Source organism: Macaca fascicularis, chromosome 4 (assembly GCF_037993035.2).
Source record: "Macaca fascicularis isolate 582-1 chromosome 4, T2T-MFA8v1.1".
NCBI classification, from domain to species: domain Eukaryota; kingdom Metazoa; phylum Chordata; class Mammalia; order Primates; family Cercopithecidae; genus Macaca; species Macaca fascicularis.
The window spans coordinates 43279302-43300168 of record NC_088378.1 but is presented as its reverse complement, the minus strand read 5'-3'; the positions used below and the strand labels follow the sequence as shown (position 1 = coordinate 43300168).

The 20867-nt window shown below is 41.8% G+C and overlaps 1 protein-coding gene across 3 annotated transcripts in view; it reads left to right on the top strand.

Annotated features, from left to right (window-relative positions):
* The window catches only part of TXLNB (taxilin beta), a 63945-nt gene that overhangs the window by 39739 nt on the left and 3339 nt on the right, over positions 1–20867 (top strand). Inside the window, exons 7-9 of one of the 3 annotated variants that reach the window (XM_005551986.5) lie at positions 1762–1854; positions 4923–5018; positions 6300–9557. In XM_005551986.5, coding sequence (XP_005552043.3) covers positions 1762–1854; positions 4923–5018; positions 6300–7088 — 978 coding nt within the window. In that variant the 3' untranslated portion in view covers positions 7089–9557. Of the gene's footprint in view, positions 1–1761; positions 1855–4922; positions 5019–6299; positions 9558–10327; positions 11357–20867 lie in introns of those variants that run through there. The other 2 variants (XM_074037146.1, XM_074037145.1) reach the window with 2 other exon arrangements.

The following is a 20867-nucleotide window of genomic DNA, read 5'->3' as shown; positions in this document are numbered from 1 at the left end:
TCATTTGGCTTTTCTTTGGATAATCTATATTCTACAGAAATAATTTATGTTATCATTGCTGTCTGCTGCAGTAAAATCTCTGCTACTCCAAATTATTGGGGAAAACTCATTCTAGATAAGCAATTTTCTGGGCTCTAGGGATTGTTTGACTCATACATACTCCCTCTCACACACACACCCCAAGACTGGAAACGCTCCAATCTGCCAGCTTTCATTCAGGCTGCTTTCTGTGCTTTAAAAAAGACACTCACACTGATAACACTGGTCGATGCCTTCCTTCCAGCTGATAACCCAGCCTTCCTGGTCCGTCCAGTGCAGCCAGGGCCCTTGTTTGTTGATGGATGCTGCAAGTCTGCTTCTTCATACAAAAAAATGTGTTGTATGAAAATGTTATACCCATTTGAGGACTTGGGACTATTCTGGACACTCAAGAGTACCAAAGATTCATTTGAAAATTGAGTTTTGACCAATCTGAATCATCCATACTAAATCCTCTCTTATTCAAAACATGCTACCCTAATATTATTTTCAGAGACAAGATTTTATTATTTTATCACTGTCATTAACGATCAAGTATTTACACACTTTGCTTCCCTGTGTTGCCCCATTTCCACCCTGAATGCAAGTGCTAGAATTAAGGACTTGGCAATACAAATGCTGCTCGCCATGTCTCTATGGTGAGCCACACACTTGGCAAATGCTAACCCATACAATGCTTCTCTGCAAATTAGAAAAAGGCATCTATTTTTCAAGACTCATCACTTCTATCTGTGGAAAACTGATGCAATAAACTGATTTTGATAAAAAGGGACATTTAACTGCTATTGGCTGGAATGCCATATTCAGAAATATACAAAACTCTGATGTCTGAAACAGAAATGGCACCTGCCTAGAGTGGTATACAACCTGCATCATGGTAATGGCCCTTATCCGTGTCCAGCCCACATTTCCTTTATCATATCTTTTCATTTGTCTAATTTTTCCCTTCCTTCAGGACCAAGTTCCAGGTTCACCTTCTCCATAAACATGTGACTCACATGATCACCTGCCACACTCACCTTCTTCGATCACGCACTGTCCTTAACTGACTTGACTTTGCAGCCATTGTCCCATAGTCAAGTTGTCTTTGAGATGGTCTTCCCATTAGAAGTGCAGGTCCCTCATGCAGACGCACGTGTTAAATACTTTTGTACATACAGTCCATGCACATAGTACTCAACATATGTTAATAAAAGTTTTAATATAATGATACCATATTTTCTTTTTTCGTTTTTCTTTTTTTTTTTTTTTTTTGAGATGGAGTTTCGCTCTTGTTGCCCAGGCTGGAGTGCAACGGCACGATCTCAGCTCACTGCAACCTCCACCTCCCAGGTTCAAGCGTTTCTCCTGCCTCAGCATCCCAAGTAGCTGGGATTACAGGTGCCCACCACCATACCCGGCTAATGTTTGTATTTTTAGTAGAGATGGGGTTTCACCGTGTTGGCCAGACTGGTCTCAAACCCTTGACCTCAGGTGATCCATCTGCCTTGGCCTCCCAAAGTGTTGGCATCACAGGCGTGAGCCACTGCGCCTGGGCTGTTTTCATTTTTATTTTAAAGAAGCATTTCAATCATGCTCACTGACCTAGGTTAATCTTGTAGTAAATAAAATAACTAAACGTATTACTAATCCTATATTGAGAATTCCTTTAAATAATGAATAATGACCTGTTGTTTTCTTCTGGAAGTATTCTGAAAGATCCACTCTTTCCTCTGTTTACAGCTCACTCTCTACTCAGGAAGGTTTGAAGAATTCCAGAGCACGCTAACAAAAAGCAATGAGGTGTTTGCCACTTTCAAACAGGAAATGGACAAAGTGAGTATTGCTTATCACCAACAAAATATTGACATTTTCTATTTTGACAGGCAAATTTCCTTTGGTTTCCTTTTTCTCTCACTAGGATATTTTGGTGCATTTCACAAAGTAATGAAATGTTTATAAGTAGGAATGAGGTTTGGGTTGTATTTTTTAATTGGTAAGTATCTAGTGTATTAATCTTAGCAGGAGTACAAAAATTCTAGGTTACATTTTCACTCTGAGAAAGAATAGTTCTTTTTCTAACCCATGGATAACTTAAAAAAAAAAAAAAAAAACAGAGCTAGCAATTTAACATTTTGTTGTATATACTAAAGTCAAAATATAACCTTCTAAGAATTAAAAAAAAAAAAAAAAAATTTGGCCTGGCGCAGTGGCTCATGCCTACAATTCCAGCACTTTGGGAGCCCAAGGCGGGCGGATCACAAGGTCAGGAGTTTGAGACCAGCCTGGCCAAGATGGTGAACCCCGTCTCTACTAAAAACACAAAAATTAGCCGGGCATGGGGGCACGTGCCTGTAATCCCAGCTACTCAGGAGGGTGAGGCAGGAGAATCACTTGAACCCAAGAGGCGGAGGTTGCAGTGAGCGAGATCATGCCACTGCACTCCAGCCTAGGCAACAGAGCAAGACTCTGTCTCGAAACAAAACAAAACAAAAAAAACCTTTATACAAATATACAAAAGAATGTTAGAATAGGAAATGCCATCTTACAAGAACCTTCTTAGAAGAAAACGTAACTTATATAATATGATTTAACTGACAGAGCCTTGAATGAGAAGATGAAAGCCTGAATTCAATTCTCCAGTGGTGTTAGACAATTCACTTAACTTCCTGAATCTAATTTACTTTTTTTTGAGATGGAATTTTGCTTTTGTTGCCCAGGCTAGAGTGCAATGGCGCGATCTCGGCTCACTGCAACCTCTGCCTCCCGGGTTCAAGCGATTCTCCTGCCTCAGCCTCCCAAGTAGCTGGGATTACAGGCATGCACCACCATGTCTGGTTAATTTTATAGTTTTAGTAAAGATGGGGTTTCACCATGTTGGTCAGGCTGGTCTCGAACACTTCACCTCATGTGATCCGCCCACCGCGGCCTCTCAAAGTGCTGGGATTACAGGCATGAGCCACCACTCCTGGCCTCTAATTTTTTTTTTTTTTTTAATCTATGCAGATACCACTTTCCCCTGCCTAACTCACAAGATTGTGAACTTAAATTAATGTATTTTGGAAGGGATTTAAACTTTTTACAATTATTTTTCAAATATGAGGTGCCAGTATTATTATTTAATGTAATGTTTAAAGCTTGTTCAGTGTCTTCCCAATACAAAATCAGCATCAGAACTGTGTTTCTGAACAGGGATTGGCATTAATGGTTTTGAAGTGTAGAAAACATCCTCTTAAAATATATTTTTAAAATACTATGATATATTTTACAATTAAATGAGCAACCTGAAGAAGATTGACACTTGTTAAATGTTACAGTTCTCCCATTGCAGAATAGAACTATCTATTTTCTTAAATTTTTTTTTTTAATTCTAGCATTTTAAGACTGGTATAAATTAGAACAGGAAAAGATGTTTTTACTTCAAAATTATGTACTTTTAAGAGTGGAATAAATATTAAATCAGGAGTTCTTAATCTGGGGTTAGTAGTTGACCTGAGAACTCCCTAGAAATTAGCAAAGAAAGATGCACATATGCACATTTTTGTGAAGTGTGGTCCCACAGCTTTCACCACATTCTTAAAAAGATCGATGACCTTAAAGTTTACAAATAACTGGCTGGGCGCAGTGGCTCACGCCTGCAATCCCGGCATTTTGGGAGGCCAAGGCTGGTGGATCACTTGAGGTCAGGAGTTCGAGACCGCCTGGCCAACATGGTGAAACCCTGTTTCTACTGAAAATACAAAAAATTAGCCAGGTGTGGTGGCAGGCGCCTGTAATCCCAGCTACTCAGGAGGTGGAGGCAAGAGAATCGCTTGAACTCGGGAGGCAGAGTTTGCAGTGAGCCGAGATCGCGCCACTGCACTCCAGCCTGGCGACAGAGTAAAAAACAAACAACAACAAAACAAAACAAAAAAACAAGAAAACAACAAAAAAAGAAGTTTACAAACTACTAAACTAAAATATGATCAAAATTAAAAACCTAGCTTCTCTACAGAGCCAGGGGCTGACAGTCTTGGGCCCAGCCTCTGGCCTCCATGGGTACCCAGCCTCAGGCAGCTTGGCACCATGCCACGAGTGCCCAGCTATGTTTCATCCAGGAAAGCTGCATCTGAATACATGCCTTGTTCTCCACTTCATCCAAGCAAAGAAGAGATCCTACAAACAAGAACGTGAGTAGCCTCAGGTTCAAAAAAGACGGGCTGCATTGTATTCACTTCTCACTTCCTCGCACCTAGCCCAGGGCCTGGTGACCACCAGACATTCCATATGCTTCATTAAATGAAATAAAAGAATGGCAGCCCCACTCTTCTGTTAACTCACCTAAATATGACTCTACCTCTCTGAACTGTGGTTTCCACAGTTATAAAATCGGGGCTGAAAATAGAACCTTCCTTGTGGGACTATTTCAAGGATTTTTGTGAACTCTACCTCACTCTATAAATGTAAAGACCCAGAAAATACAGAGGCTGCTTTTGTGCAGCTACTTCTCAGATGTGCCCAGATATTATCAACATTTTAATGGCTAAAAAGGCCATGCCAGCTTTCCCACTGTGATAGTCTTCTGTTCAATACCGTAAACATCCTAAATTACAGGCTTGTTCATGGGACTCCATAAAGATATTCTTCTTTTAAATGAAAGAAAAAGCAGTGACAAAACCATGTGCCCCTAAGTCATTTCCCGTTTCCTGAATTAGCTCGGGTGCAAATAAGTTTGCTCACCACTGCCCTAGCTGGCTCAGAAATAAATCATGGCTCTGCTGCAGTCTTCATTCTTGACATTGAACATTTGTTTGCTTCAGCAGCTGGTAACAAAAGGACTTCTCCTGGTCTCACATATGGAGCTAATAGCTTCCTTGATGTATTAACTCTTCAAGATAAACACTCACACACTCTAATTTCTGTAGACAACTAAGAAAATGAAGAAGCTGGAAAAGGACACAGCCACATGGAAAGCCCGATTTGAGAACTGTAACAAAGCTCTGTTGGACATGATTGAAGAGGTGAGGAAGTTTCTCCCTTAGCTTTAATCCCATCTGTCTAGTCAATATATTCATACTTATGATACAATTATAACCTGATAATAGTACAAATGGTTATGTTTGAAAAGGAGCTGAATTTTCGGTGGAGGGATGTGACATTTTAAATTATAATAAATATAAAAAGAGCAAAGTTCATTTAGAATCAGGTCCAGACTCACAAAGAGCTTTGTGACCCTAAGTCACATCCTTACCTGTTGATTCAATAGCTGTACCCAGGGCAGCTGTCCCCTTTGAGGGCTGTGAATTCCTTAAAGGTAGGATGAGTGTCTTACTTTACTTTGAATTTTCCCAGTGTCTGACACATAACAGGTGCTGAATAAATTAATCAGTTGATTTGAATATACTGCAAGAAGACACCAGCCCAAGCGTCCAGTGCATGTGCTATTTTCTAATATAAACAGATATGGAGATATCTCTTTTTAATTCCTCCAATAGAAATTTAAGTACTGATCTCATGCCAGGCTCCAAGTAGATTTTGAGAGTCCAAAGGCAGAGGTGCATGGCCCCTGACCTGAGAAGTAGGGTTTACAGGTGAAGGTCTCTCCATGTATAACAAGTGGGAAAAAAGGGTCTCAAAGGCAAAGAGAAGCTAAGAGGTGGGGTAAAGGAGTGAGATAATTAGGAACATTTTCATGCGCAAATACACAGACATTTCTCAAAGAAAAAATTGAACCATTTGAGCAGCCAGCATCATGAATTAGTATGTGGTGAATTTTTATGGTTATAATTACTGTTCTAACAATTCTTCCCAAATTGTAACCAATTCCAAAGAGATATACTTAATACTCATCAACATAAATCAAATGGCTGCTGGGGTTAGCACATAGCAGTTTATTCATAGAATAGATAAGGAAGGCATTGCTGAGACCCAAGTCCCAATCCATCTCATTTATCTTGCCACAAGTCTTGTTTCTACCTTCTAAGTCTCAGAAGCAGAAAATTCATCTACTCTAAGATTTGAGAGGCTATGGACCAAAGCAGAAGGAAGCCTGACTCTTTCTTTCCCAGTGAACAGGCTATGGTGATTAAAAATCTACCAGTCTAGTACACAATGCCAAAAAAAAAGGAAGTGACGTCCATGACCAAGCATCTGTTCAGCCCCTACTCTGTGGCCAGGTCCCAGAGCCTAGTAGACAAATTCTGGGACAAATAGTTTTGCTTGTTTCCAGAGAGCATCCTGGACATTTTGCTTATCATGTCATTTCGTCTGTGCGTGTATGTGCGTGTGTTTTCACATCACAGAAAGCACTGAGAGCTAAAGAATATGAGTGCTTCGTGATGAAAATTGGGAGGCTAGAGAACCTCTGCCGTGCTTTACAAGAAGAGAGAAACGAACTCTACAAAAAAATCAGAGACACAAAAGTATCTGAAAAGGATGACCAAAGTCAGCATACCTCTGATGAAGAGCCAGAGTCAAACGTCTCTGTGGATCAAGAGATTGACGCAGAGGAGGTTAATAGTGTCCAAACCGCTGTGAAAAATCTGGCCACAGCCTTCATGATAATTCATCATTCACAGTCAACCCCGCATCCGTCCAAAGAAACCCAACCCAAAATCAGCAGTTCTCAGGAGAGCAGTGATGCCGCTCTCAAAGAGCCAGAGCAACCCCCTCTGATCCCTTCACGGGATTCAGAGAGTCCCCTGCCTCCCCTAACTCCTCAGGCTGAAGCCAAAGGAGGCAGTGAGGCTGAACCTCCTTCCAAGGCTAGTAATTCGCCTGCCGGGTTGGAAGCACAAACCCAATGCGAGGGTCTCCCTGTTGGAGCACAGGCTGATCAGCAGTCCTGGAAGCCAGAGGCAGAAGCTTCCAGTCAGGCCCCACAGGCTCCCACCGAGGCCTCCCTACAGGAGATGGAGGCAGATGTGCCCACTCCAGCATGCACAGCTGAAGAGCACGTTGCAGCCATGGTGCCTGCATGCGAGCCCAGTAGGCAGCCCCCACCAGCAGCAGCAGAGGAGCTGCCACTAGGGGCCTCAGCTGGGCATCAGCCGCCCAACCTGGCTGACACCAATCTGGAAGGTGTCGACTAAGCCTCACCATGCCTTCAGAGGCTTCGTCCTGACTCAGCACCTTCAGCATAACAGATTGTCTTCCGAAAAAGGCATTAAGGGCTAGAGATGTCAAATGAAAGAGAAGTAGGATCAAGTCATTTTTTAATGTTATGCAGAACACATTCATTCAGGCTTTGCTATTTGTTGCCAGTTTGTAACTGATTTGAAGGTTTTCTATTTAACACTGGTTGACAGTATAATTTTCCCAAAGGGCAACAAAACATCAGACAGCAAATTTATATTACTTTTCTGTTAAGATAATACTTAATTAAATTTGTTAATCACCAGTAAGATTTGATGTTTAAAGACTTCTACTGCAATATATAAATATTGAAAATGTGATGTTCTGCTTATTTGGATATATAGTTTAATAAGTTCCATAGTAATTTATGGATGTCCAGGTTACATTTAAACTATACATATACATAATATATACATATGTATGTACATGTATATGTACACATATATATAGATGTGTGAATATGTGTGTTTATATACATATATACAGGTATATATTTTATATATGTATATATAAATGCATTATTACACATACATTTCTCTCACCCCTTAGAGCATTTTTCTCAGTGCAGAATATTTAGATGCTAATCAAAAAATGATCTCTTACTTGCACTTGGGACTATGGTAGACTAATGCTTTATAAATCTGAAGTGAGTTTGGACCATAAGTATTTAGGCTATCATTATGTTGGGCAAAAATAAGTAACCCAATGGTAGATAAATGAATTCAACCAGTTGATCAAATGACAGAAAAGCAGTTAGATTGCAATCTGTGCAGACAGTATGGACACAAAGATGGCCACTAGGGGCCCAAAACAGAAAAGAGAAACACAAGCTCACCTCTTGGCAGCTGCTTCTCCTATACTTTTCAGTCCATTGCTTTGCTGCCCCCTCATGTGCCAGGGCGTCCCAATCCAGGCTTCCTGTAAGGAAAGGGTTGGAAGTGGGAAAGGGAGCTAGGGATTGAGGGGTGAAGGGACCTCACACTAAGAAGGGGCTGTGCTTTGATCCCCTGCCTCTTGCACTACCAATGTCTCAAGACAGAATATTCATCTCTTGCTGTCAGACCCAGCCTATATTCTAAAAGCTTCTTCTGATCCTTCCTTCCCAATTTCTCCTTTGCAGTAGAAAATTACACCCAGCCCTCATCTCAATTAATGCTAAATAAACCTATTGTTTTTCCAAAACAGAAATCTACACTGGGTCTCAATATCAGTGATGAGGCTTACAAACCAACACGTTTTCTGCCATGAGGATTTCTCTTTAGACCAGAGGTACAAAACAAAAAAACAATGGATTTTAATCAAAATGATTTGAAATATAGGTGAGGATTCAGGAGAAGGCAAAAGCTAGAAACACTTGGGATTGTCAACATGAGTATTATATTAACATTGCCCTATAAGAACCTCTAATGGTACTGACAACATAAATTACCTAGGGTAAAGGATAGCTGCAACAATGAAACAGGAAAGAAGAAAGAGAGAGAGGAAAGGGAAGGAAGAAAGGAAGGAGGGAGAAGGGAAGAAAGAAACAATGTCTAATCCAACTCTATCTTAAAAGTTGAACTCAAGTAGAAAAATGGATAGAAACAAAATTCTCTAGTACTCATCCAGGAAACCATTCTTCAATGTTGCATGTGGCTGTTTGCCAAGGCACACAAAGTGCTTGTAGGCAGCAACCATATGCTACAAGAATTGTAAACTGCATACAGTTTGTTTGAAGTAGACAGTGAGGATAATAACAAAGTTGCTAGGCAGGAAAAAAAAATTAGGAAAAAAGCTTGTCGCTATTTGAGAATCTGTATATTTTTAAAGGCTTAAAATATTATAACCACAGGGTATCCAGCCAAATTCAACATTATTGCAAGTCTTAGAGATTTAAACATTCATTTGATTCAAAGCTAAATATTTACCATAATCCAGGAGGGTCTCCTTCCCCACTACAGAGGCAGAACGTCCAAGAATGGAGTAAGATTAGTCACAGTAAAGTCTCAGTCTGAATGTTTAGCAAGAGAAACAGGCAGGAGAGGAACCCAAAGGCAGTAAATCAAATATTCTAAAACCCAAAGTTCATTATTTTCATCCAAAAGACTTTCACAGAAACACATTACTCACAGCCATGTGTATCTTGGAGAGAGTTTCAGATGGAATGACTTGCCTGAAATTTGTAAAGCTTAATATAGGTTTTGGGGGAATTATTTTAACATTAAAAGAATGTTTTATTATAGTCCTTTGTGTTAGAATTTAGCCTTACTAATTGTAACAATAACTCATAAAGTTCTAAATGCAGAAAGAATATCTGTTCTTTATCAAGTGTATGTAACTATTTTTTAGTAATGCCATCTACTTTCTAGAAACACTAAAGTTATTGTTTTCTAAATTAAATAACTATAATTTATGTATCTATTAAAAAAGGTACTTCTCTTCCCAAATTCTCTAGTAGTCATTTTATTTTTTAACTTTCACCTATTTTATTTTAATTTTTGTTACTTCTATGCTTCAACAATACCTAATGAAAATTATGGTTTTATTCTGTAGTTAATTAAGTTTTTGGTCACTAAATAGAATTACGTGTAGCCAACACTTTGAAAACATTGGGGTGTGTGTGTGTGACAGAGAGAGAGAGAGAGAAAGGGAGGGAGAAATAACAATGAGTCTACAGTCAAAAATCACAGAGGCCAGGCATGGTGGCTCACGCCTATAATCCCAGCACTTTGGAAACTAAGGTGGGAGGATCACTTGAGCCCAAGAGTTCAAGACCAGCCTGGGCAACATAGTAAAACCCCCATCTCTACAAAAATTGTTTTTAAAAAATTAGCCAGACATAGTGGCACACTACTTGGGAAGCTGAGGCAGGAGGATAGCTCGAGCCTGGAAGGTAGGGGCTGCAGTGAGCCATGGTCATGCCACTGTACTCCAGCCTGGGTGAAAGAGTGAGACCCTGTCTCAGAAAAAGAAAAAAATGTCACTGAGGCCTGCAAGAGAGAAGCACTGGAAACGGAGTGCCCGGGGCTAATAAGAAAACAATACCCAGACTCCTCTGCCTGGCCCTGCAGTGCTGGTGGACAGTTCTCAACCGGCTGATATGCTTCTCAGTACCAACCTCCCATGAGACCACGTTTCCACAGGCTTTTCTGCCCTGTGTCCTCCTGGAGGAAGGGTGGAAGCATAGACGGTGTCCGTGCCCTTTTCCTCTCTCCAGCCCTCCTGACTGCTCCAGGAATTTCATCGAACAAGACTCAGAGACCCAGCTGCTCTGCCTTTTGATTCTTCTCACTGACCTGGGAGGGGCTTCTCAAACACCACATTCCCTAGCATGCTGGTGGATTGTGGAAGAAGAGGATTGTGAGCTAGAAAGGGAGAAAAGGTAAGACCTGCCCGTAAGGCTGATTTTGCTCCTTTGGGCCTGATACTGACTTACACTTTTTAAATACCCTCTTTTTTGGGGATTATAAAAGTAACATGTGTTCGTTGTAAAACTGATGCTGCTTTTCAGTAAGACCAACAAGAAACAGGAGAGGGAGATGGTTTCAGGACAATTTTCCCAGCCCGTTCTCCTCTAACCAGTAGTTAAATCCAGTATGTGGGAAAGTAAGTTATTTATTTATTTATTTATTTGAGACGGAGTCTCGCTCTGTAGCCCAGGCTGGAGTGCAGTGGCGCGATCTCGGCTCACTGCAAGCTCCGTCTCCCGGGTTCACGCCATTCTCCCGCCTCAGCCTCCCGAGTAGCTGGGACTACAGGCGCCCGCCACCACGCCTGGCTAGTTTTTTGGGTTTTTAGTAGAGACAGGGTTTCACTGTGTTAGCCAGGATGGTCTCTATCTCCTGACCTTGTGATCTGCCCGCCTCGGCCTCCTAAAGTGCTGGGATTACAGGCGTGAGTCACCGCGCCCGACCAAGTAAAATAATTTAAAATGTAAAGCATTTGCTAATGGAAGATGTGAAATGAAAATAAGGACTCTGGCCTCCGAAGTTCATTCTCATCATAAACTGGCGAGGAGGGTTTCACAGGCAAGTGGGGCATAAGGGTTCAATTTTCACAAGGTTTAAATAATTTCCATTTCTGTATTTTAGAACTTGAAAATTAAGGTTCTCCATGAGAGCACTCTGTTGGAACAGAAGCTTTCATGTGATGCTAATGATTTTTCTCAGCCCTATTAAGTTGTATCCTCAATACTGAAGTTAAGCCTCTTTGGTGGTATCTCTTGATAAAAGTTCTACAAATGCTAGCTTCTGTCACATGTGCATGTGAATGCAAACACACATACATATACGTAAATACAGAGGTATAAAATTTGACCTAAGTTTAATTCTGGTCCCATAGATGAGTATTTACACCAATATTTTCTTTTCTTTCTTTCTTTCTTTTTTTTTTTTTTTTTTTTGAGACTGAGTCTCACTCTATTGCCCAGGCTAGAGTGCAGTGGTGCGATCTCGACTCACTGCAACATCCACCTCCCAGGTTTAAGCAATTCTCATGCTTCAGCCTCCTGAGTAGCTGGGATTACAGGCACCTGCCACCACGCCCAGCTAACTTTTGTAGTTTTAGTAGAGACGGGTTTTCACCGTGTTGGCCAGACTGGTCTCAAACTCCTGACCTCAAGTGATCTGTCCACCTCGGCCTCCCAAAGTGCTGGGATTGCAGGCGTGAGCCACCATGCCCGGGCTTTCACCAGTATTTTCAAAGGATACTTAGTATTATCTTTCCTGAAAGAACAAACTATAAAAAAGAATCGTTTCCTGTGTGAATAAGGATATTTGGTAGAAACATTTAACTAGCAAAATAAACCTAGAAATTCACTGATCTATGAAACAAAAATTATTCACAGAAGCTACTTCACCTTGCCAGGAGATAACAAAAAGGATAAATTATTTCAACAGCACAATCAAGCTCGGCTAAACCCAAATGCAAGTCCTTCTTCCTGCTGGATTTCAGAGCCCGAGATTTCTATTCATGCCAACATCTATTCCACTTTGACTTTTTTTTTTTAAGTGATATAATGTTCAATTACCTCATATCATAACTAAAACATACCGACGTGTAAAACTCATTATTTCAGAACTGACAGTCAGTTGATGACATTTTATGTCAAATAACACAAAAACTGCTTGCTAGAAGCCAAGCAAGAAGACATTATGTTACAAGGGGGAAAAAAGGAAATACTTTCAATCTGATAGCTATTGTATCTATTACATATGTATATATGTGTTATAGGTAAAATATCTAGAATAGACACATCATTACATCATTTTTTTTTTAGATGGAGTCTCTCACTCTGTCTAAAGGTGCTGGAGTGCAGTAGCTTGATCTTGACTCACTGCAACCTCCGCCTCCCAGGTTCAAGCAATTCTCCTGCCTCAGCCTCCCGAGCAGCTGGAACTACAGGCATGCGCCACCACACCCAGCTAATTTTTTGTATCTTTAGTAGAGACAGAGTTTCACCATGTTAGCCGGTGGTCTCGATCTCCTGACCTCCTGATCCACCTGCCTCAGCCTCCAAAAGTCCTAGGATTACAGGTGTGAGCCACCGCACCTGGCCAATACATTACATATTTTCAAAAATATGTGAAAGAGTTCAAATCTATAAGCTATTATGTACAGTGTAAGACCTTAAGATATGACATATAAGATAAAACCGTAAGACTATTAAGAACAATGAAAGGAAGAGGGACATAAACTAGTGAGCCCTTTTGGGGAAGCAGAATAGCAATAAAGTCCAACTCATGATGACCTTAATACACTTTAACACCACAGCTCCAACCTGGGGAATTTTTACAAGCAGGGGGGTTTGTAGGGTTACTGCCTTGTTTTCTTATTTGTGTTTCTTTTAGAATAATAAAGGTGGTCAGGCACCGTGGCTCAGGACTGTAATCCCAGGACCTTGGGAGGCCAAGATGGGCGGATCAGGAGGATCACTTGAGCTCAGCAGTTGTAGATTAACCCGGGCAACAAGGCAAAATCCCACCTCTACAAAAATTACAAAATTAGCCAGGTGTGGTGGCAGGTACCTGTGATCCCAGCAACTTGAGAGGCTGAGGCAGGAGGATCACTTAAGCCTGTGTATTAGGTCTATTTTCACACTGCTATGAAGAAGTACTCAAGACTGAGTAATTTATAAAGGAAAGAGGCTCGACTCACCATTCTGCATGGCTTGGGAGGCCTCAGGAAACTTACAATCATGGCAGAAGGCAAAGGAGAAGCAGGTGCCTTCTTCACAGGGCAGCAGGATGCAGTGAGTGCAAGCAGGGGAAATGCAGATGCTTATAAAACCGTCAGATCTTGTGAGAACTCACTCACTATTGAAATGGGAAAAGTGCCCTTATCCCCATGGCAGGGCATGTGATGGGGGTGTGGCTTGCTTCTTTGGTGCCCTACTGCTCATACCCCTAGGGGAGCATGCAGAAGGGCAGGTCGTGGAGAGCGCTGACCCCACGGCAGCATCTAGGGTTGAGTGTTTACAGTTCTGGAAGCCCCAGTGGGCGTGTGTTACAGTGCACTCTTTCAGTTTAGCCATCTGCAGGTGGCTTGCATTAATCAGATCAATTAGACTCTGCCTTATCACAAGGACAGTGGGCTTTCTGTCTCTCGGGTTCTTACCTTAGTATACCAGAAAAATTGGATCACATGAGGGCTTAGAGAATAAGTGCAAAGTTTTACTGAGTGAAGGTAGCTCTCAGTAAGGTGAATGGAGAGGCCGGAAGGGGGAAGAAGTGGGAAGGTGGTCTTCCCCTGGAGTCAGGCTGCCCAGCTTCCAGACTCTTCTCTGACCATTCCCGGCCAAATTCCACATTGTTCCACCGTTGATGGCCTACCAGCATTTGCTGGTGCCTATTGGTGTGCTCTTCTGCTCTTCTCAACATCCAGCTGCCTGTGTGTTCTTCCACCGATGTGTCCCTCTTGACATCCAGCCACTGTGCCTGCTAGGGTGTCAAAGTTTTTATAGGCACAGGATGGGGGGGCATGGCAGGCCCAGGTGGTCTTGGAAAATGCAACGTTTTGGTGTGAAAACCGGAGTGCCTGTCCTTACCTAGGTCCCTGGGCACAGGCCCAAGGGAATATACCCATTCCAAATGGGAAAAATTGGCCAAAACAAAGGGGCTACAGGCCCCACACAAGTCTGAAATCCAACTAGGTAGTCATTAAACCTTAAAGTTCCCTAATGATCTCCTTTGACTCCCTGTCTCACATCCAGGTTATGCTGATGCTACAGGTGGGCTCCCATAGCCTTGGACAGCTCCACTCGTGGCTTTGCAGGGTGCAGTGCCCTTCCTGGCTGCTTTCACTGGCTAGCTCTGAGTGCCTGTGGTGTTTCCAGGCACATGGTGCAAGCTGTTGGTGGATCTACCATTCTGGAGTCTGGAGGACAGTGACCCTCTTCTCACAGTTCCACTAGGCAGTGTCTCAGTGGGGACTCTGTGTGGGGGCTCTGACCCCACATTTCTCTTCTGTACTGCCCTAGTGGAGGTTCTCCATGACAGCTCTGCCCCTGCAGCAAATTTCTGCCTGCAAATCCAGGCATTTCCATATATCCTTTGAAATCTTGGCAGAGGTTCCCAGACCTCAATTCTTGACTTCTGTGCACCCACAGACCCAATACCATGTGGAAGCCACCAAGACTTGGGGCTTGTACCCTCTGAAGCAATGGCCTGAGCTGTACCTTGACCCCTTTTAGCCACTGCTGGAGCTGGAGCAGCTGGGATGCAGGGCACCAGGTCCTGAGGTTGCACAGAGCAGTGGGACCCTGGGCCTGGCCCACAAAATGATTTTTTTCTCCTAGGCGTCCAGGCCTGTGATAAGAGGTGCTGCTGTGAAGGTCTCAGACATGCCCTGGAGACATTTTCCCTATTGTCTTGGTGATTAACATTCAGCTCCTCGTTACTTACGCAAATTTCTGCAGAGCAGGCTTGACTTTCTCCCCAGAAAATGGATTTTTATTTTCTTTCACATCGTCTGGCTGCAAATTTTCTAAACTTTTATGCTCTGCTTCCTCTTGAATGCTTTACCCCTTAGAAATTTCTTCCACTAGATACCCTAAATCCTCTCTCTCAAGTTCAAAGTTCCACAGGTCTCTAGGGCAGGGGCAGAATGCTGCCAGTCTCTTTGCTAAAGCATAGCAAGAGTGACATTTACTCTATTTCCCAAAACGTTCCTCATGACCATCTGGGGTCACCTCAGCCTGGACTTCATTGTCCATATCACTATCAGAATTTTGGTCAAAGCCATTCAACAAGTCTCTAGGAAGCTCCAGACTTTCCCACATCTTCCAAGCCTCCAAACTGTTCCAACCTCTTCCTGTTACCCAGTTCCAAAGTCACTTCCACATTTTTGTGTATCCTTATAGCAGCACCCCACTATCTTGGTACCAATTTACTATATTAGTTCATTCTCACACTGCTATAAAGAAATACCTGAGACTGGGTAATTTATAAAGGAAAGAGGCTTAATTGACTCATAGTTCTGCATGGCTGGGGAGGCCTCAGGAAACTTACAATCATGGCAGAAGGTGAAGAAGAAGCAGGTACCTTCTTCACAGGGTGGCAGGACAGAGTGAGTGAGTGCAACCAAAGAAAACACCAGACACTTATAAAACCATCAGATCTCGTGAGACTCACTAAGTCCAGGAGGTCGAGGCTGCAATAAGCCATGTTCCTGCCACTGTACTCTAGCCTGGGTGACAGTGAGATACTGTCTCAAAAAAAAAAATATATATATATATATGTGTGTGTGTGTGTGTGTGTGTGTATGTATATAGTAAAGGCATTCTCTTCTCTTATAAAAATAATAAAATTACATAATAAACATTCAGGAAATAGAGAAAACTTACTCATAATTATATCACTCTAATGTAACCACTGTCAGCATCCAGTATATAAAATAGTATATGTTAAATTATTTGAATGTGTTTTTAAGTTTAACATTATATTAGTTTGGCTTTTAGGGAGGGCACAGTAGTACAGGTGAGAATTATAGCTACTAGTAGGTATCAGATTTGAGTGTTTACACTGTGTAGTAAAATTTTATATATTTCACTTTATCATGAAAACATAGAGGCGTATTACATTATTTATAGAATAAACATGACTATGTAAATACAAATACCTAGCATTCATACATGTTGTTACAAAGCTTTGCCACACATTGTACTTAAACATTTCAACACACATATACAGGTTTCCACATAAACCTCCTGGACATGGGGTAGAGCAAGATGTTTAAACTCAACACAGCTCAAAAAATACATAAGAGACCAACTCAGGAAAAATATAAATGTGGCAAATAACAAAACAAGAGAAAAAGTCAAACTGTTTATGACGTGACAGGAAAGACATGATAATACCATAAATCATAGCATTGGCTAAAGGTCAAGGGTTCTAAAACAAATTCAAACATTTCAAAATTGGTGAGACAGTTAGTGGTTTTGTTGCTCTAGGGAAATGATGGTCACCAGCATTAGCTGTTTCATACCTGTTAAGAAGAGCAAGGATAAAAACTGTCATGAACCTGAGAGTGCTCTAATAAGCTACCAGGAAGATGTAACAAGCCATGGAGTATTCAGAAATCCCATATACTAAAAAAATGTCAAAGTCAGAGTTCAAATTTATAGAACTAGTACAACAGGACTACTTTAATCATATCTAAAGTCATGAGATTAAATATATATTAGATGAGAGTACTACAAGTATAATATGGTTTGGCTCTGTGTCCCCACCCAAATCTCATCTTGAATTGTAATCCCCATAACCCCCAGTGTTGAGGGAGGGACCCAGTTGAATGTGATTAAATCATGGGGGCAGTTTCTCCCATGCTGTTCTCATGATAGTGAGTGAGTTCTTATGAGATCTGATGGTTTTATAAGTGTTTGACAGCTCCTCCTTCATACATGCTGTCTCTGGCCTGCCGCCATGTAAGATGTGTCTGCTTCCCCTTCTGCCATGATTGTAAGTTTCCTGAGGCCTCCCCATGTCCAGTCCTAGCCATGTGGAACTGTGAATCCATTAAACCTCTTTCCTTTATAAATTACCTAGTCTTGGGCAGTTCTTTATAGCAGTGTGAGAATGGATGAATACACAGTGTGATACCATAGGCCAGATTTATTAGAATGTAGTAAATGCTCTATGCAAACCAGTATAATTCCTCACAGTCAGACTATTGTAATGCTCTGAGTAAAGAAATTCATGTTCAATTCATTTGTCTTCTTAACATTCTTATCAACAAGTTATTCCTGGAATAAAATTATCCAAGTTTAATCAAGGATAGTACTCATCCAGGAACCAGCCTATTGAATGCTTAGTCCCTGCTCTGCTGCCAACTAGCTGGGTGACTTTGGAGAAATTGCTTAACATCTCTGGGCCTCCATCAGAGAAATGCAAATCAAAACCACAATGAGATACCATCTCATACCAGTTAGAATGGCGATCATTAAAAAGTCAGGAAACAACAGGTGCTGGAGAGGATGTGGAGAAATAGGAACACTTTTACACTGGTGGTGGGATTGTAAATTAGTTCAACCATTATGGAAAACAGTATGGCGATTCCTCAAGGATCTAGAACTAGAGGTACCATATGACCCAGCCATCCCATTACTGGGTATATACCCAAAGGATTATAAATCATGCTGCTATAAAGACACATGCACACATATGTTTATTGCGGCACTATTCACAATAGCAAAGACTTGGAATCAACCCAAATGTCCATCAGTGACAGACTGGATTAAGAAAATGTGGCACATATACACCATGGAATACTATGCAGCCATAAAAAAGGATGAGTTTGTGTCCTTTGTAGGGACATGGATGCAGCTGGAAACCATCATTCTCAGCAAACTATCACAAGAACACAAAACCAAACACCGCATGTTCTCACTCATAGGTGGGAACTGAACAATGAGATCACTTGGACTCGGGAAGGGGAACATCACACACCGGGGCCTATCGTGGGGAGGGGGGAGAGGGGAGGGATTGCATTGGGAGTTATACCTGATGTAAATGACAAGTTGATGGGTGCTGACGAGTTGATGGGTGCAGCACACCAACATGGCACAAGTATACATATGTAACAAACCTGCACGTCATGCACATGTACCCTAGAACTCAAAGTATAATAATAATAATAATAAAAAAATCTCTGGGCCTCAGTTCACTCACCTATAAAATGAGAACCTCAGACTAGAGATTCCTTACTAAATACATAAGGATTTTGGTGTCTCCAGTTAAAATCTCAAGAGACTATGAAGTTTCCCCACCTCCAGGGAGGGTTTTATTCTATGAGACCTGCACATCATTTGGGTTACTTCTGTTAAGTCAGGAAAGAAAAAGGAGACAAGAAATTACTCATATAATTTCTTTTAAGTTTAAAAATTAAATAGGGAAGGATGAAGGATTTATTCAACGTATACTGAGGGCCTTCTCTGCATGAGGTTCTGTGCTAGCCCCTGCAATGACAGTGGTTACAAGGCTAAGCACAGGGTTTCGGGACCACCCAAACCTTGACCCTGTCTGCTCCGGATCAGAGCATCTTGTTGCGTGACTCAGGCCTGAGGTCTCCCTCCACTTCCAGTGCTAGGAACTCAGCACCATGGGAAGGGCCTGGAAGAGACTCTGGGCTGTCTCATTCACCCCCAAATGTTCAGCAACTGAAAAACAAGAAGGAAACCTCTGAAAGCATGTTTATTACAAACGATACCTAGATCTCCAAGTAGAGACTGTAGATTCTTGATAGAGAATGGGGGTTTTATGAAATGTGTATGTGGTTATTTGTGTGTTCATGTAGTTATGTGTCAGTGTGTACTTGTGTGTGAGGGTATATATGAGTATTTGTGTGTAAAACGTGCCAGCATGTGTAGTTTTCTGGGAGTGTCCCATCCCCATTTGTAAGCTCCCGGCACGGGATATGAATGGGCAGTTTGTAGAAGAAGAAATGCAAATAACTAAAACACATCAGGTAAAAAAAAAAAAAAAAAAAAAAAGGCCGGGCATGGTGACTCACACATGTAATCCCAGCACTCTGGGAGGCCAAGGCAGTGGATCACCTGAATTCAGGAGTTTGAGACCAGCCTGGCCAACCTGGCCAATATGGTGAAGCCTCGTCTCTACTAAAAATACAAAAATTAGCCAGACGTGGTGGCAGGCACGTGTAATTCCAGCTACTTGGGAGGCTGAGGCAGGAGGATCACTTGAACCTAGGAGGTGGAGGTTGCAGTAGGCCGAGACCACGCCATTGCTCTCTAACCTGGGCAACAAGAAAGAAACTCCATCTCAAAAATAAATAAATAAATAAATAAAATTTAAAAATGACACGCAATCACTTTTGATTATTAGCCTGACAAAACTTCAATACTGGTAATACCCAGTATTAGAAAGGATGAGGGCAGAAATGGTCAGTATGGTATTGGATCATCTGTCCTTTTCTTGTACATTTGTAGGAGTTCTTCCAAAGGGCAATTTGGAAGTATTGATCATCTTTCCCTAATGTGCAAAAATAAAAATTATTTAGTAAAGAGCAGACATATCACTTTTGCCTGCCCACGTCCCTTCCTTGGAAAAAATACTTTGTCCTGGATACATGCAGTCTAGATGGAACCATCAAGTACAGAGCCCTACCCACTCACCCAGTCCTGGCCTGAGGGGACAGGCCTAAAACAGTGTAACACTTGATATAGTATTTAGTTCGAAGACAGTGGCAGCTCCAGAATTGCCATAGAAGAAGGCTTATGGACTGCAGTTGGGTTGAAAGTGAGGCAGGAGACTATTTGGCTTGTCATGAAGTTGCACTTTCACACTGATTTTATTCATATGTTATCTGGGGGTTTGTGTGAACTGAAGCCACTCCGATCCAGTGTGCCCACGTGTACCAAGTGGGGTCCAGTCTAACCTGGCTATTGGGGTTTTTCTGCTGGAATTCTGCCTACCAAGAGGAATCACCTGCATATAGAATGAAGCCAAGAGGAGGTAAGTGGAGTTGCAAAAAGAGAAACTTAATCCTGGTGACCGTATTTCAACCCCTGGGACATGTTGGTCTTTTTAGATCAATCAGTTTCCTTTTTTTTTTTTCAGACAGCGTTTCATTTTTGTTGCCCAGGCTGGAGTGCAGTGGCATGATCTCAGCTCACTGCAACCTCCGCCTCCCAGGTTCAAGTGATTCTCCTGCCTCAGCCTCCCAGGTAGCTGGGATTACATGTGCCCGCCACCACGCCCAGCTAATTTTTTGTATTTTTAGTAGAGACGAGGTTTCATCATGGTGGCCAGGCTGGTCTCAAACTCCTGACCTCAGGTGATCTACCTGCCTTGGCCTCCCAAAGTGCTGACATTACAGGTGTGAGCCACTGCACCCAGCCTACTTTCCCTTTTTAAGAGGATGTTGTTGCATTGCTGGTCGGGTTGCTGTCATCTGCATCCAAAGAGCAATGAGTAGCAGAGATGAGAAGAAGTGTGAATGGCTACACCATGGTGGCACACCAAAAGAAAAGGGGTCCAAATTCTAATAATTAACTTCTATGGAAATATTCCAAAATCTCATTTCTCATTTTAATTTCTCAACATATCTTTAAAAACTCTTTATTGCAAAAATGATGACTTATTACAAAGTGAATTCTCTCATGTAACCCATCACCTGGGTCAAGAAATAGAGCATAGTCAAGCATCCTACAAGTTACCCCTCCCTTCTCCTTAGAGAAAAGCACATTTGTTTTGCCTATGTGTGTATATGGGTGTGTGTGCATGTGTGCATTTGTGTGTGTA